Here is an 18,302-nt window from a genome sequence, read left to right on the forward strand (position 1 = left end):
ACTACTACTGTACTACTACTGTACTGCATATCATCAATGACTAGACGATGGATTGACCCATACCTTCTCCTTAGATGATGGGCAAGCCCAGTGAGCCCACGGGGGCCCGGCAGCACCAGAGTCACCCGGAGGAGACCGAGGAAGAGCTGAGGGAGCACCAGGCCCTCTCTCCCCAGGACGGAGGCTTTCCGTGTGGGATCGCCATCAAACAAGAGCCCCCAGACCCCCAAGAGAACCAGGAGGAGGACATGCAGCAGGAACTACTGTTCAGACAGGTAGGAGGAGAGGAGTGAGTGTGAGAGAGGGAGCTACCACAGGTCAACACGATGTGCTAGTGATGTCATCCTACGTCATACTTCCAGGGTCATGTCTTGAATAGGTTTCAAGATCATCGATTTATCATCCCATCAGCACTGTCTCAGTTCATCAGGGCATGGACTCTACAAGGTGTCAAGCGTTCCACAGGGAGGCTGGCCCATGTTGACTCCCATGCTTTCCACAGTTGTGTCAAGTTGGCTGGATGTCCTTTGGGTGGTGAACCATTCTTGATACACATGGGAAACTGTTGAGCGTGAAAAACCCAGCAGCGTTGTCGTTCTTGACCCAAACCGGTGCTGCTGGCAGCCACTGCCAGACCCCGTTCAAAGGCACTTGTATCTTTTGTCTTGCCCATTCACCCTCAATTGTACACATACACAATCCATGTCTCAATTGTCTCCCAGGCTTAAAAATCCTTATTTAACTGTTCTCTTCCACTTCGTCTACACACTGAAGTGGATTTAACAAGTGACATCAATAAGGGATCACACCATTCACCTGGATTCACCTGGTCAGTGTGTCATGGAAAGAACTATATTTTGTATACTCAGTGTACACCTGGTAGGAGTTGTACTTCTCATGAAACGGTGGTAACTTTTCGGCTTCTTCTTGGCCCCCAAATATGTTGAAAACCGGCATATGGTAAGTAAATTTACTCACAAACAAGTATACCTTTTAATATTTATCTTAAATGACTGCATTTTCATGACTTTGACGATGCAAATTTGAGGCTCCTTCTCAGCGTACAAAACGAGCACTTTCATATCGGTATTGACTTTATCACTCACTCTCTCACTCACTCACACACACACACACACACACACACACACACACACACACACACACACACACACACACACACACACAATTATCTCGTTTAGCAGTAGTTGTGTTTATTGAATGATCCACTTGGGCAATAATATGCTATTTCCTGTCCCAGGATGCTATGCTTCTGACAGAGTCCTTTAATGAGAGGAAACCATGCATCTTTCAAATCCACTTACTCTCCTGCAGATGTCATGTGTTTCGGTTCACCTCACATAGCTTGACTGCCACCGTGTGGCCGAATGTTGTAAACACATTATAAAGAGTAGGTAATGTCACAATAGCCATCTGTGGCTGTGTGTCTGTTGCTATCAAGCAATGTTGTTTTCTATCCCTCCTTTCTCTTTCCCCTCCCCCTTCTCTCTTTCTCTCTCTCCTTCTTTCCCCTCCTCTCTCTCCCCTCGTCCACCTCTTTCCTCTCTCTGAGCAGCAGGCCATGTTGTTGGAGCAGCAGAGAATCCACCAGCTGAGAAACTATCAGGCTTCCATGGAGGCAGCCGGTCTGTCAATCACCTTCCCAGGTCACCGCCCCCTCTCCAGGGCCCAATCATCTCCGGCCTCCGCTTCCTCCTTCCCCATCTCTGTCCCGCCCCCTGAGCCTCCCTCCAAACCTCGCTTCACCACAGGTTAGTAGTAATGCTCTTCTCTCTTATATCAATCACATGTATTTATGAAGCTCTTTTCCATCAGCAGATGTCACAGTGCTATACTGAAGCCCAGCTTAAAACCTAAAACAGCAAGCAATGCAGATGTAGAAGCATTTTTATATATTTCTCTTTGTCTGTCGCTCCTTTATCCCTCCTTCTTTTGCTCTGTCAGTTTGTTGTTTCCACTTGTGTGAGTGGATGTGTGTGTGCGTCAGTGGTGATATGTGTGTGTTCATTACAATGCGTGTGTTGGTGCTAATGTCCTGGGTTATTCCTGCAGGGTTGGTGTATGACTCTCTGATGCAAAAGCACCAGTGTATGTGCGGGAACACACACACCCATCCGGAGCACGCCGGCCGCGTCCAGAGCATCTGGTCCAGACTGCAGGAGACAGGACTTAGGGGACAGTGTGAGGTACATTCTAAAGCCTTCAACCATCCTTCTCTTTGCTATTCTCTGTTATAGTAGAATTTGTATTTGTAGTCTTCAAACAAGGATGAATTTCAGTTCCTAGGAGTTAGCAACTGATTCATAAAAAGACATCATTGCTTATCCTTTCCATGTACTTTGTAATTTGTGATTCACTTAAACACAGAGAAAATAAAACAAATGAATAGAAAGGAAATGTTGCATGTCTCCATTTTGTGTGTGTGTGTGTGTGTGTGTGTGTGTGTAGTGTATCCGTGGTAGGAAGGCCACTCTGGAGGAGCTCCAGACAGTCCACTCTGAAGCCCACGTCCTGCTGTATGGAACCAACCCCCTCCGACAGAAACTAGACTGTTCAGTCACGCCCATGTTGGTCAGATTACCATGTGGAGGAGTGGGGGTGAGTGTTGCTCCTCTTCTTTCTCCTCTTCGTCGTCCTCCTCTTCTTTCATCTCCTCTTTCTACTCTTTCTCCTCTGCCTCCTCCTATTTCTCCTCCTCATCTTCGTTTTCCTCCTCCTCAATGGTTAAATCATTAACCCCGTTTTATATTTTGGCAATGAACCCATTTATCTACTTCACCAAAGTCAAATGAACACGTGGATACGTCTCTGTGTCCAGTATGAAGGAAGTTAGAGGTAGTTTCACGAGTCGATGCTAGCTGGCGTTAGCACAATAACTGGACGTCTATGGTAACAGTTATCATGCTAGATTATGGTAACATGCAAGCTGTTACCACAGACGTCCAGTCATTGTGCTAACGCTAGTTAGCAACTCCTTTCAAACTGCACACAGACATAAAAATGGTCTCCACGAGTTCCACTGACTCTGGGGAAGTAGATAAAGGGCTTCATTGCCAACATCCTGAAGTGTCCCTTTAACTGTGATGATGATGATTGCAGGTGGACAGTGACACCATCTGGAACGAGGTCCATTCCTCTACTGCAGTTCGTCTGGCTGTAGGTTCTGTGGTGGAGCTGGTGTTCAAAGTGGCCACTGGTGAACTGAAGGTGCGTCCTCTCTACCCTCCTCTTCTCCTTTTCATCCCTCTATCCCTCCATTAAGGTTAGGTCGCTCTACACTTTTTCCCCCCCTTCACAAAGAATGCACTCAATCTCTCCCCCTCGTGGATGGAGTTGTGGGTAATGTAGTTGTTGCGTCTGGTCCCCAGAACGGCTTTGCTGTGGTTCGACCCCCTGGACACCATGCAGAAGAGAGCACTCCCATGGGCTTCTGCTACTTTAACTCAGTAGCCATCGCAGCCCGACTGCTCCAACAGAGACTCAACGTCTGCAAGATCCTCATAGTAGACTGGGTGAGTTTGGTCCTGGTCCTTCACCTGACCTTTTAAAGAGAACGTGGATTTTGTAAATGACTGTAGAATTACCATTGGATGTAAGAAGAAGAAGAAAAAAATGGGACAATGGTCATCTGATTGGCCATGTGTGCTGTCCATCAGGATGTTCACCATGGCAACGGGACCCAGCAGGCATTTTACGACGACCCCAACGTGCTGTACCTGTCTCTCCATCGATACGACGATGGAAACTTCTTCCCTGGCAGCGGAGCACCCGACGAGGTAATGGTGACATCTCATGGAAACGTGTGTGTGTGTGTGTGTGTGTTTTCTCATGGCTATTCCTCCCATCCCTTCTCTGTCAGGTGGGCAGTGGTCCAGGAGTAGGTTTTAACGTTAACATGGCCTTCACCGGTGGGCTGGAGCCACCTATGGGAGATGCAGAGTACCTGGCAGCCTTCAGGTAACACTTACCCCACCATGCCACCAGGGGTCTTTTCACAGTCCCCAGGTCCAGAACCATTTAAAGAAAGCGTACAGTATTATATAGAGCCATTATTGCATGGAACTCCCTTCCATCTCATATTGTTCAAATGAACAGCAGACCTGGTTTACAAAAACAGATAAAGCCACACCTCACGGCACCATCCTCTCCACTACTTGACCTAGATAGTTTGTGTGTTTGTATTGATGTGTAGGCTGAGTGTGCCGTTTATAAATGTATATAGTTCTGTCCTTGAGCTGTTCTTGTCTATTCATTTTCTGTATTATGTTATGTTTCATCTTCTGTGTGGACCCCAGGAAGAGTAGCTGCTGCTTTCACAACAGCTAATGATTCTAATAAAATACCAAATATCAAAAAACACCCACCATGCACTGAAGTTGCGAAACTGACCAACTCTCTCTCCCCCTCTCCCTAGGTCTGTGGTGATGCCCATAGCTAATGAATTTGCTCCTGACGTGGTGCTGGTTTCCTCAGGCTTCGACGCCGTCGAGGGTCACCCTCCTCCCCTAGGCGGTTACACCCTCACCTCCAAATGTACGTATATGTGTAAAGTAGCACTGGTGCAATGACATCTGGATCTTTTATTTTATTAGCTGACGCCTGAGGTCCAGACACACAACACGACAGACAAAAGATGATACACTGCATGGCCGAAAGTATGTGGACACCTGTGGAATCCACTAATTTAATGGGGTGTCCACATACTAGTGTATGTCATGCACTGTATTCTTTGCTGCTGTGGTATACAGTGCATTCGGAAAGTATTCAGACCCCTTGACTTTTTCCACATTTTGTTGAGTTACAGCCTTATTCTAAAATTGATTAAATTAAAAATGTTCCTCATCAATCTACACACAATAACCCATAATGACAAAGCGAAAACAGATTTAAAAAAAATATTTTGCAACTGTATACAAAAAAACTAACAGAAATACCTTATTTACATAATTATTCAGACCCTTTGCTATTAGACAAAAAAAATTGCTCAGGTGCATCCTGTTTCCATTGATCATCCTTGAGATGTTTTACCTGTGGTAAATTCAATTGATTGGACTTGATTTGTAAAGGCACACAGCTGTCTATATAAGGTCCCACAGTTGACAGTGCATGTCAAAGCAAAAAACAAGCCCCCAAGAATCTTCCTAGAGCTGGCCGCCCGGCCAAACTGAGCAATCGGGGGAGAAGGGCCTTGGTCAGGGAGGTGACCAAGAAATCGATGGTCACGCCGACAGAGCTCCAGAGTTCCTCTGTGGAGATGGGAGAACCTTCCAGAAGGGCAACCATCTCTGCTGCACTCCACCAATCAGGCCTTTATGGTAGAGTGGCCAGACGGAAGCCACTCCTCAGTAAAAGGCACATGACAGCCCTCTTGGAGTTTGCCAAACGGCACCTAAAGACTCTGACCATATGAAACAAGGTTCTCTGGTCTGATTTAAACTAAGATTTAACTCTTTGGCCTGAATGCCAAGCATCACGTCTGGAGGAAACCTGGCACCATCCCTACGGTGAAGCATGGTGGTGGCACCATCATGCTGTGGGGATGATTTTCAGCAGCAGGGACTAGGAGACTAGTCAGGATCGAGGGAAAGATCAACGGAGCAAAGTACAGAGAGATCCTTAATGAAAACCTGCTCCAGAGTGCTCAGGACCTCACTGGGGCAAAGGTTCATCTTCCAACAGGACAATGACCTTAAGCAGACAGCCAAGACAACGTAGGAGTAGCTTTGGGACTGAATGTCCTTGAGTATCCCAGCCAAAGCCTGGGATACAACAAGATGGTGCCGGAGGAGATGGCCGCCGTTTTACGGTCTCCTAACCAATTGTGCTATTATGTAGGTTTTTTTCGCGATATTTGTAACTTATTTTGCACATAATGTTTCTGCAACCGTATCTTACAGCAAAAAAGAGCTTCTAGATATCAGGACAGCGATCACTCACCTCGGATTAGACAAAGATTTTTTTCAACAACAACAAGCAGGACTCACACGATATTCTCCAAACACCCCACAGGGCAGACATCCAAATTATTCGCAAAAGGAAGTGACGCAGAGGACGAAGAGCCGGATGCCTCGTCCGGACCCGCAGAAGGCGAGTGGGAAAGCTGCCGTTACCGTCAATACTACTCGCAACGTGCAATCATTGGTCAATAAACTAGATGAGGTACGATCACGAATATCCTACCAACGGGACATCAAAAACTGTAATATCCTATGTTTCACGGAATCGTAGCTGAATGACAACATGGATATTCAGCTAGCGGAATATACGCTGCACCGGCAGGATAGAACAGCACACTCCGGTAAGACGGGGGGGGGGGGGGGGGGGGGCGGTCTGTGCATATTTGTAAACAACAGTTGGTGCACGAAATCTAAGGAAGTCTCTAGATTTGGCTCGTCTGAAGTAGCGTATATTGTGATAAATTGCAGGCCACACTACTTGCCTAGAGAGTTCTCAGCTATACTTTTCGTGGCTGTTTATTTACCACCACAAACAGATGCTGGCACTAAGACCGCACTCAGTCAGCTGTATAAGCAAACAGGAAACCACTCACCCAAAGGCGGCGCTCCTAGTGGCTGGAGACTTTAATGCAGGGAAACTTAAATCAGTTCTACCAAATCTCTATCAACGTGTTAAATGTGCAACCAGAGGGGGAAAAAATCTAGATCACCTGTACTCCACACACAGAGACGCGTACAAAGCTCTCCCTCGCCCTCCATTTGGTAAATCCGACCACAACTCTATCCTCCTGATTCCTGCTTACAAGCCATAATTAAAGCAGGAAGCACCAGTGACTCGGTCTATAAAAAAATTGTCAGATGAAGCAGATGCTAAACTACAGGACTGTTTTGCTATCACAGACTGGAACATGTTCCAGGATTCTTCCGATGACATTGAGGAATACACCACATCAGTCACTGGCTTTATCAATAAGTGCATTGAGGACGTTGTCCCCACAGTGACTGTACGTACATACCCCAACCAGAAGCCATGGATTACAGGCAACATTCGCACTGAGCTAAAGGGTAGAGCTGCCGCTTTCAAGGTGCGGGACTCTAACCCGGAAGCTTACAAGAAATTCCGCTATGCCCTGCGACGAACCATCAGATGTGGCAGGGCTTGCAAACTATTACAGACTACAAAGGGAAGCATAGCCGCGAGCTGCCCAGTGACATGAGCCTACCAGATGAGCTAAACCACTTCTATTCTCGCCTCGAGGCAAGCAACACTGAGGCATGCATGAGAGCATCAGCTGTCCGGACGACTGTGTGATCACGCTCTCCGTAGCCGACGTGAGTAAGACCTTTAAACAGGTCAACATACACAAGGCTGCGGGGCCAGACGGATTACCAGGACGTGTGCTCCGGACATGTGCTGACCAACTGGCAGGTGTCTTCACTGACATTTTCAACATGTCCCTGATTGAGTCTGTAATACCAACATGCTTCAGGCAGACCACAATAGTCCCTGTGCCCAAGAACACAAAGGCAACCTGCCTAAATGACTACAGACCCGTAGCACTCACGTCAGTAGCCATGAAGTGCTTTGAAAGGCTGGTAATGGCTCACATCAACACCATTATCCAAGAAACCCTAGACCCACTCAAATTTGCATACCGCCCAAACAGATCCACAGATGATGCTATCTCTATTGCACTACACACTGCCCTTTCCCACCTGGACAAAAGGAACACCTATGTGAGAATGCTATTCATTGACTACAGCTCAGCATTCAACACCATAGTACCCTCAAAGCTCATCACTAAGCTCAGCAACCTGGGACTAAACACCTCCCTCTGCAACTGGATCCTGGACTTCCTGACGGGCCGCCCCCAGGTGGTGAGGGTTGGTAGCAACACATCTGCCACGCTGATCCTCAACACTGGAGCTCCCCAGGGGTGCGTGCTCAGTCCCCTCCTGTACTCCCTGTTCACCCACGACTGCATGGCCAGGCACGACTCCAACACCATCATTAAGTTTGCAGATGACACAACAGTGGTAGGCCTGATCACAGACAACGACGAGACAGCCTATAGGGAGGAGGTCAGAGACCTGGTCGGGTGGTGCCAGAATAACAACCTATCCCTCAACGTAACCAAGACTAAGGAGATGATTGTGGACTACAGGAAAAGGAGCACCGAGCACGTCCCCATTCTCATCGACGGGGCTGTAGTGGAGCAGGTTGAATGCTTCAAATTCCTTGGTGTCCACATCAACAACAAACTAGAATGGTCCAAACACACCAAGACAGTCGTGAAGAGGGCACGACAAAGCCTATTCCCCCTCAGGAAACTAAAAAGATTTGGCATGGGTCCTGAGATCCTCAAAAGGTTCTACAGCTGCAACATCGAGAGCATCCTGACCGGTTGCATCACTGCCTGGTACGGCAATTGCTCGGCCTCCGACCGCAAGGCACTTGAGGGTAGTGCGTACGCCCCAGTACATCACTGGGGCAAAGCTGCCTGCCATCCAGGACCTCTACACCAGGTGTGTCGGAGGAAGGCCCTAAAAATTGTTAAAGACCCCAGCCACCCCAGTCATAGACTGTTCTCTCTACTACCGCATGGCAAGCGGTACCAGAGTGCCAAGTCTAGGACAAAAAGGCTTCTCAACAGTTTTTACCCCCAAGCCATAAGACTCCTGAACCGGTAACCAAATGGTTACCCGGACTATTTGCATTGTGTGCCCCCCAACCCCTCTTTTACGCTGCTGCTACTCTCTGTTTATCTTATATGCATAGTCACTTTAACCATACATCCATGTACATACTACCTCAATTGGCCCGACCAACCAGTGCTCCCACACATTGGCTAACCGGGCTATGTGCATTGTGTCCCACCACCTACCAACCCCTCTTTTTACGCTACTGCTACTCTCTGTTCATCATATATGCAGTCACTTTAACCATACCTACATGTACATACTACCTCAATAAGCCTGACTAACCGGTGTCTGTATATAGCCTTGCTACTCTTATTTTCAAATGTCTTTTTACTGTTGTTTTATTTCTTTACTTACACACACACATACCTTTTCAACACTATTGGTTAGAGCCTGTAAGTAAGCATTTCACTGTAAGGTCTACACCTGTTGTATTCGGTGCACGTGTCAAACTTTGATTTGAATTGAACCCGATCGAACATCTCTGGAGAGACCTGAAAATAGCTGTGCAGCGACGCTCCCTATCCAACCTGACAGAGCTTGAGAGAATCTGCAGAGAAAAATGGGAGAAACTTCTCAAATACAAGTGTGCCAAGCTTGTAGCGTCATACCCAAGACACGATGCTGTAATCACTACCAAAGGTGCTTCAACAAAGTACTGAGTAAAGGGTCTGAATACTAATGTAAATGTGATATTTCAGTTTTTTTGTTTTAATACAGTTGCAAAATTTCCAAAAAACGTTTTTTGCTTTGTCATTATGGGGCATTGTGTGTAGATTGATGAGGAAAAACATTTATTTAATCCATTTTAGAATAAGGCTGTAACATAACAAAATGTGGAAAAAGTCAAGGGGTCTGAATACTTTCCGAAAGCACTGTATTGATGATCCCAATCTCTTCCCCTCCCTTCACACACACACCCTCCCCTGCAGGTTTTGGGTACCTGACGCGTCAGCTGATGACCCTGGCGGAGGGTCGCGTGGTGCTGGCATTGGAGGGAGGTCACGACCTCATGGCCATCTGTGACGCCTCCGAGGCCTGCGTCTCCGCTCTGCTGGGCAACCAGGTGAGGGAAGGAGGGAGAAAGGAAGGGGGGTGGGGGGGGCAGGAATCAGGAAGGGTAATGATCAGACTAGATCATTTATAGCGGTCTGGTGAAGAACTGTGAAGGAGAGGGAATGGATGAATGGTGTGTGTCCAGTTATCAGATAGCACAGTTTGACAGTGTGCATGTGTTGTCCACAGCTGGATCCTCTCCCTCAGGTGCTTCTGGACCAGAGACCCAACCAGAATGCTGTGTCTTCCATAGAGAAGGTTATAGAAACACACAGTGAGTACCAAGCACAGTTTCCTTTGAGATTGAGATTCCTTGAGATTGAAGAGGCAGGAAATTCTCCCTCAACTTACTCCTGTCTTAAAGGTTGAGTAAGTTAGATTTTTTTTGTCCACAAATTTATCCATATTTCTATTAGATGTACTGTAAATAGTTTATGATTAATGATTGCCGTAATTTAATTATTCGTTAGATACTGCTCCTTATTAGCTGAAATCAAATTTTAGCTACCGCGCTAGCAATTCAGGCCAAACCTAGCATTGAATCATGGGAATTTTGTTGCGCTATGCAGACATTTTCTTTCTTCCGAAGCACGTGTTGCCAGGCAACCCCCCGGACTTGCCAGGGCAGGCCTGCCCCTTGCTATAGCCAGTGTGAGAAATATTTGTGCTCTGAAACTAAATAAATACTACACTCTGACCCACAAAACATGATAGTGTTAGACAAATCAAGGAAACATGATAGTGCTAGACAAATCAAGGAAACATGATCGTGCTAGACAAATCAAGGAAACATGATCGTGCTAGACAAATCAAGGAAACATGATAGTGCTAGACAAATCAAGGAAACATGATAGTGCTAGACAAATCAAGGAAACATGATAGTGCTAGACAAATCAAGGAAACATGATAGTGCTAGACAAATCAAGGAAACATGATAGTGCTAGACAAATCAAGGAAACACGATAGTGCTAGACAAATCAAGGAAACATGATAGTGCTAGACAAATCAAGGAAACATGATCGTGCTAGACAAATCAAGGAAACATGATAGTGCTAGACAAATCAAGGAAACATGATAGTGCTAGACAAATCAAGGAAACATGATCGTGCTAGACAAATCAAGGAAACATGATAGTGCTAGACAAATCAAGGAAACATGATAGTGCTAGACAAATCAAGGAAACATGATAGTGCTAGACAAATCAAGGAAACATGATCGTGCTAGACAAATCAAGGAAACATGATAGTGCTAGACAAATCAAGGAAACATGATAGTGCTAGACAAATCAAGGAAACATGATAGTGCTAGACAAATCAAGGAAACATGATGGTGTTAGACAAATCAAGGAAACATGATAGTGCTAGACAAATCAAGGAAACATGATAGTGTTAGACAAATCAAGGAATGTGAACTTCAAAGTATGATGTAGTTTTATTGGGATTTGCAGCTGTTGTTGGTAAGTCATGAATCTGCTAGCTTCTACAGTAACTTACTGGTCCTTTAACATTGTACTCTCTCTATCCTCCCTCTCGCTCTCTCGCTCCCTCCCTCTCGCTCTCTCGCTCCCTCCCTCTCGCTCTCTCGCTCCCTCCCTCTCGCTCTCTCGCTCCCTCCCTCTCGCTCTCTCGCTCCCTCCCTCTCGCACTCTCGCTCCCTCCCTCTCGCTCTCTCGCTCCCTCCCTCTCGCTCTCTCGCTCCCTCCCTCTCGCTCTCTCGCTCCCTCCCTCTCGCTCTCTCGCTCCCTCCCTCTCGCTCTCTCGCTCCCTCCCTCTCGCTCCCTCGCTCCCTCTCTCCCTCCCTCTCGCTCCCCCTCTCTCTCGCTCCCCCTCTCTCTCGCTCCCCCTCTCTCTCGCTCCCCCTCTCTCTCGCTCCCCCCCCCTCTCGCTCCCTCCCCCTCTCGCTCCCTCCCCCTCTCGCTCCCTCCCCTCTCGCTCCCTCCCCTCTCGCTCCCTCCCCTCTCGCTCCCTCCCCTCTCGCTCCCTCCCCTCTCGCTCCCTCCCCCTCTCGCTCCCTCCCCCTCTCGCTCCCTCTCGCTCCCGCTCCCTCTCGCTCCCTCCCCCTCTCGCTCCCTCCCCCTCTCGCTCCCTCCCCCTCCCTCCCTCTCGCTCCCTCGCTCCCTCTCTCCCTCCCTCTCGCTCCCCCTCTCTCTCGCTCCCCCTCTCTCTCGCTCCCCCCCCTCTCGCTCCCCCCCCTCTCGCTCCCTCCCCTCTCGCTCCCTCCCCTCTCGCTCCCTCCCCTCTCGCTCCCTCCCCTCTCGCTCCCTCCCCCTCTCGCTCCCTCCCCTCTCGCTCCCTCCCCTCTCGCTCCCTCCCCTCTCGCTCCCTCCCCTCTCGCTCCCTCCCCCTCTCGCTCCCTCCCCTCTCGCTCCCTCCCCCTCTCGCTCCCTCCCCCTCTCGCTCCCTCCCCCTCTCGCTCCCTCCCCCTCTCGCTCCCTCCCCCTCTCGCTCCCTCTCGCTCCCGCTCCCTCTCGCTCCCTCCCCCTCTCGCTCCCTCCCCCTCTCGCTCCCTCCCCCTCTCGCTCCCTCCCCTCCTCCCTCCCGCCCTCCTCCCCCCTCTCGCTCCCTCCCCTCTCGCCCCTCCCTCCCTCCCGCTCTCTCGCTCTCTCTCGCTCCCTCCCTCTCGCTCTCTCCTCGCTCCCTCCGCTCTCGCTCCCTCCCTCTCGCTCTCTCTCTCGCTCCCTCCCTCTCGCTCTCTCTCTCGCTCCCTCCCTCTCGCTCTCTCTCTCGCTCCCTCCCTCTCGCTCTCTCTCTCGCTCCCTCCCTCTCGCTCTCTCTCTCGCTCCCTCCCTCTCGCTCCCTCTCTCGCTCTCTCGCTCCCTCCCGCTCGCTCTCTCGCTCCCTCCCGCTCGCTCTCTCGCTCCCTCCCGCTCGCTCCCTCCCTCTCGCTCCCTCCCTCCCTCCCTCCCTCCCCCTCCCTCCCTCTCGCTCCCTCGCTCCCTCTCTCCCTCCCTCTCGCTCCCTCTCTCCCTCCCTCTCGCTCCCTCACTCCCTCCCTCTCGCTCCCTCACTCCCTCCCTCTCGCTCCCTCACTCCCTCCCTCTCGCTCCCTCACTCCCTCCCTCTCGCTCCCTCACTCCCTCCCTCTCGCTCCCTCTCTCCCTCCCTCTCGCTCCCTCCCTCCCTCTCGCTCCCTCCCTCCGGCTCGCTCCCCCTCTCTCTCGCTCCCCCTCTCTCTCGCCCACCCCCCTCTCGCTCCCCCCCCTCTCGCTCCCTCCCCTCTCGCTCCCTCCCCTCTCGCTCCCTCCCCTCTCGCTCCCTCCCCTCTCGCTCCCTCCCCCTCTCGCTCCCGCTCCTCTCGCTCCCTCCCCCTCTCGCTCCCTCCCCCTTTCGCTCCCTCCCCCTCTCGCACCCGCTCCCTCTCGCTCCCTCCCCCTCTCGCTCCCTCCCCCTCTCGCTCCCTCCCCCTCTCGCTCCCTCCCCCTCTCGCTCCCTCCCCCTCTCGCTCCCTCCCTCCCTCCCTCTCTCTCGCTCCCTCCCTCCCTCTCTCTCGCTCCCTCCCTCTCTCTCTCTCGCTCCCTCCCTCTCTCTCGCTCCCTCCCTCTCTCTCGCTCCCTCTCTCTCTCGCTCTCTCTCTCTCTCGCTCCCTCCCTCTCTCTCTCTCGCTCCCTCCCTCTCTCTCTCTCTCTCTCTCTCTCTCCCTCCCTCCCTCTCTCTCTCGCTCCCTCCCTCTCTCTCTCTCGCTCCCTCCCTCTCTCTCTCTCGCTCCCTCCCTCACTCCCTCCCTCTCGCTCCCTCACTCCCTCCCTCTCGCTCCCTCTCTCCCTCCCTCTCGCTCCCTCTCTCCCTCCCTCTCGCTCCCTCCCTCCGGCTCGCTCCCCCTCTCTCTCGCTCCCCCTCTCTCTCGCTCCCCCTCTCTCTCGCTCCCCCTCTCTCTCGCTCCCCCTCTCTCTCGCTCCCCCTCTCTCTCGCTCCCCCTCTCTCTCGCTCCCCCTCTCTCTCGCTCCCCCACTCTCTCGCTCCCCCACTCTCTCGCTCCCTCCCCCTCTCGCTCCCTCCCCTCTCGCTCCCTCCCCTCTCGCTCCCTCCCCTCTCGCTCCCTCCCCTCCCCTCTCGCTCCCTCCCTCTCTCTCTCTCGCTCCCTCCCCTCCCTCCCTCCCTCTCTCTCTCGCTCCCTCCCTCTCACTCTCTCTCTCTCTCGCTCCCTCCCTCCCTGCCTCTCTCTCCAGGTAAGTACTGGCGCTCCATGCAGCGTGGCTCCCCCAGGCTGGGCCTGTCTGTGCTGGAGGCTCAGAGAGGAGACTCGGAGGAGGCTGAGACCGTCAGCGCCATGGCCTCTCTCTCCGTGGCCAACAAACAGAGGTAGGTCACCATAGCTTCTACCATCCAGTTCTATTGAGATGCACCCGTTTTGACGCACCTTTCTCTCCTCTTGTTCCCCTTAGCAGGTCGGAGGAGGAACCCATGGAGGAGGAAGCACCATTATAGGGGGGGAAGCATAAGGGCGTCGCACCGTGACTGTCGGCCTCTGCAGCTCGGAAGACTACCTTCTGGAGAGTCTCGACTGTCCCATTCATTATAGTCCCTCCACGCCGTGCCTAACACCTTGATTGGCAGCTCCTCTGCCAATGAGGGAGAGGGATGGGCTTCAGAGTAGGGAGTCAATGGGGATAGGATATGAAGGACGGAAGTGACAAAGCGCTGCAGCTCAGCGCGGTCAGCTCACCGTGACTCTAAAGAGACGTTTGTTTCTGCCAGTCAGACTGAGGCATCCCCAGAAGACGCCCCCAGAAGACACCCTAGCACCGAGGCAGGGCGTGGGTACTCAGAGTGGAGGAGGAGAAGGGAAAGATCTGGTGCTTTTCAGAGCTCCCCCGTGGCCAAATATGGAGACAGAGGACGGGACAAGTCCGGCTGTCACACAAAGCTTGGACATTTATTTTCTCTCCTGCTTTTGTCCTCCTAAATGGAGGACATGCTACTGATGGAGATGGTGGCTACTGATGGAGATGGTGGCTACTGATGGAGATGGTGGCTACTGATGGAGATGGTGGCTACTGATGGAGATGGTGGCTACTGATGGAGATGGTGGCTACTGATGGAGATGGTGGTTACTGATGAGAGATGGTGGCTACTGATGAGAGATGGTGGCTACTGATGGAGATGGTGGCTACTGATGAGAGATGGCGGACAAAAAAGCCCCTAGGAGAATTGTCGGGCTGTCATTGGCTGAGGACAGTAGACTTGACTGTGGTTGGCCGTTGAGCAAGCGGCCTTTGCCGTTATTGGATGATGAGGCTATTGGATCTTTGCCTTATTGATGCAGCTGGTAGTTCTGTGATGGAGGGTCCACCAATGAGAGAGTGCCTTTGTGAAGCTCTGATGGATTTCAGGATTGAGTCAGAAATGAAGATTGCCTTAAATGATGTTCCTGACCAGGGGGGAGAGAGAAATACATTTTCCTGTTTGAAAGAGGACAGGATGGTGGAATAACTGATCTTTCAGCATGTTTACCAGGATTGTGACGTAGACAGCGTTTGTCTCTCACAGCCTCTTTTAGGGGTTATTCAACTTTTGGATTGATATATTTTTCTGTAAAAACGCTTCAAAAAGGTAGTTGCAAGCAAACATTTGAAACGTTCAACTTCCAGTTGATTCGTAAAGCACTGTTGAAGGTTAGCCTTATGTAGCTTCCCTTTATCACATAACGAATCGCTAACGATAACAAAAGCATGTCTCACCGGAAAGACCTGTCGGTTGCGAGGTTAAAGGTTATCCAAAAAGAAGTAGTCAAGCAACAAAAAAAAGCCAAAGCATGAGTTTGCATCCAGCTCTTTCGTACCACTAGTAACAGCAGGCACACACAGTACTGCTACTGGCTTTCTCAAACAAGGCTTTTGATACCATGCACACTGTTCTGGAGGTAACGGATCAAACATATATATCTCAACCTTTAGTTAAATAATTATTCAATTCCAATGTATTGTTTGGCAACTACCTTAGTTAATAGTTCCTATAAACATCTTGTCATGTATATTGAATTGAACATATTGTAAAGCCAAGTGTTAATTTGCCATCTTTGAAACTATCATTTCCACATCAAGCTAGTCAATCGACTATACCATCATCAACTTTTTCTTAATCAATGATCTCAAGTGTGTGACAATTCTATTTTTGGCATGTATTGAAAATCTCTAATTTTTAACATACATTTTATATCTGCGTATTTGTCATTTTGTGTTGTTACTCTGTACAGTTGATGTGCCACTTGCTCTTAGTGTCCTCCTCATGCATTGGGATGGAGATCAGCCTTTCTACTTTATACCATGATTCCAGCAATTGTCTATTTACTTACAGAATGATCCTGTTTACAGAGAAGTTGTACATGGGAAAACCTAGAAATATATTATATACGTAGCCTACATGAGAGCTATGACGTTGTGAAAGAGACTAGCTATGGCAAAGATGGTATCACTCCAGTAAATAACTCTAAAAACCTTATGTGGGGGATTGAGGTTGACTGCACTGTTTTAAGTTGGCCCTGGTTGGAGCAGGCCCTGTACTCAGCAGCACTGTTTTAAGTTGGCCCTGGTTGGAGCAGGCCCTGCACTCAGCAGCACTGTTTTAAGTTGGCCCTGGTTGGAGCAGGCCCTGCACTCAGCAGCACTGTATTTGGTCTCTCTTCCACACATCACTCTGAACACAGAAAGGGGAACACACTGATTTGTTTTTGTACTGTATTGTTCCTGGCTGCACTGTAGCTAGCTAGACTCTCAAGAAAAGCATGGGGCATTTTAAAGACACTTAGCTTTCGCATTTTACTTCATTGGGACCAACCAAAATGTCATACCGAGGTTACTTTTGACACAATAATACACTGTTGTTGCTTGATAGCATGGTTACTGCTGTGCTGCCATGGTTACTGCTCTGCTGCCATGGTTACTGTACATTAGCATACCTCAATTTCAGAAAATGTTGTGACATCACTTCTTCCTGTTGTCGCTACATTAGTGGGGTTGTTAAGAAACCACAGTCATGATATTAGTGGGTAGGCATGGTCTCATTGTAGTTCAAACTATTCTCATCCCGAGTAAATAACTCCTTTTACTTTTCAATAATGTTCTTACACTAATTTTGGTAGTATCATGTTTCCTTTTCATGATTTATTTTTGCTTTGCTTTGTGTTTGCTCTGACTCACCGTTCCTATGAATTGTTTCAGAGCCCCAGGTTTTGGTATGTTCCTTTAAAAAACATTTCTTTAACGTTTCTGGGTTTTTTCTTTCACGGCCTCTAATTCTCTGCATGGTTTGTCTGTCCGCATGCCTGTCTGACTGTACGTCTGTGTAACACTGTATTTGCACAGTAGAAGAAAACTGGAGGACTAAATCTCATCCCAGAAAACCCAGCGTGAATGTCTCTTCTTCTTTGGTGTACTAAGGATACAAAGGACTTAACTTGTCAAAATGAATTCCACATTAGATTAAAAAAAATTCAAATGCTCAGTTTTTGCAGGGAAATTACCCAGCACTTAAACAAGATAATGGACAATAGACTTGACTATGTTTAGAGTAAGAGGAATATGGATTAGCTAGGCTAATCTCCGAGTGTATTTATGCTGGCTTCACATGCTCATGGGAAATGGGGAAGTGGGACAATTAAGTCCGACATGATTGTGCTTTTGAAGTCGGAAAAAATGTTGCTAGCTTATCAAGGTTGCTAATAATAAAGTTAGCTAGCTTGCTTAACATTGACAATATGGTCAAACTAGCTACGTTCTCCATATTGATGAGGTCATAGTTGTCAAACTGATTTGTTATTTTTTTTGGTTGTAAAGGTTAAAGGTCAGTGATGAAATGTCACAACTCGCCAACTCGGGCAACAACATTTTCTCAGTTTCCCACTTGAAATTCTGACTTGGAGGGTCACTCAAGTGAAACTTCTCAGTTGGAAATAGGAACTTCCGATACCACACGAACGTGGCATTACACCCATCTAGACTGCTTGTCTCTCCCTAAGAGTGTTTCTAGAGTGTTGGGGACAGACACACAAAGTAGACAATGGCTAAAACGTCAGACCTTTAAACACTCCATATGTGGTTGATTGGAAGGGATTTTTCTGCAGACTCTTATCCACTTAAGCCAGTTGTATTTAAAACCACTGTGGTTAAAAAGAGCTATTCTCGGTTTACATATGTAAATGAAAAAGTTATTTTTGTTTTCTTTCCATTCCATTGTTACAAATGATATCTTGTTGGGACCTATATGCTTTTGACATTTTGTCTCAGACATAAACTCTAAAATATATTTCTGAAAAATGAAGTTGTCTTGTGTGTTAATTGTGACGCTATATTTATGTAGTTACCAGACCTATGTCAAGTCAATATATTCTTGAGTATCAAAGGCCCTGTCCAGAAACCACAACCTTCCTAGGTACTGGTGTAGATCTTGGGCCAGTATTCACAAAGCGTCTCAGAGTAGAGAGTCCTGATCTAAGATCAGTTTGGCCTTTTTGATAATGAATTACTAAGATTACTGGACAGGAGATCCTAGATCAGCACCCCTACTCTGAGACCTTTGATCCGTACGACCACTGAAATTATTAGAGACCCCGAGAGAGTTTGGGGAGAGAGTCTCT

The 18,302-nt window shown here is 48.9% G+C and overlaps 1 protein-coding gene across 3 annotated transcripts in view; it reads left to right on the plus strand.

Moving 5' to 3' along the window:
* LOC106575641 (histone deacetylase 4) overlaps positions 1-17,986 on the plus strand; it is an 80,661-nt gene extending 62,675 nt beyond the window's left edge. For all 3 annotated transcript variants that reach the window (XM_045697928.2, XM_045697925.2, XM_082962985.1), the window contains 13 exons: positions 75-275; positions 1,574-1,769; positions 2,071-2,204; positions 2,467-2,616; positions 3,118-3,225; positions 3,387-3,530; positions 3,675-3,794; positions 3,878-3,975; positions 4,433-4,551; positions 9,608-9,741; positions 9,921-10,005; positions 13,897-14,029; positions 14,113-17,986. In XM_045697928.2, the coding sequence (XP_045553884.1) occupies positions 75-275; positions 1,574-1,769; positions 2,071-2,204; positions 2,467-2,616; positions 3,118-3,225; positions 3,387-3,530; positions 3,675-3,794; positions 3,878-3,975; positions 4,433-4,551; positions 9,608-9,741; positions 9,921-10,005; positions 13,897-14,029; positions 14,113-14,155 (1,665 nt within the window). In that variant the 3' untranslated portion in view covers positions 14,156-17,986. The remainder of the gene's footprint in view (positions 1-74; positions 276-1,573; positions 1,770-2,070; positions 2,205-2,466; positions 2,617-3,117; positions 3,226-3,386; positions 3,531-3,674; positions 3,795-3,877; positions 3,976-4,432; positions 4,552-9,607; positions 9,742-9,920; positions 10,006-13,896; positions 14,030-14,112) is intronic.
* Positions 17,987-18,302: the final 316 nt, after the last annotated feature.

This window comes from Salmo salar, chromosome 16 (assembly GCF_965601325.2).
Source record: "Salmo salar chromosome 16, fSalSal1, whole genome shotgun sequence".
NCBI lineage: Eukaryota > Metazoa > Chordata > Actinopteri > Salmoniformes > Salmonidae > Salmo > Salmo salar.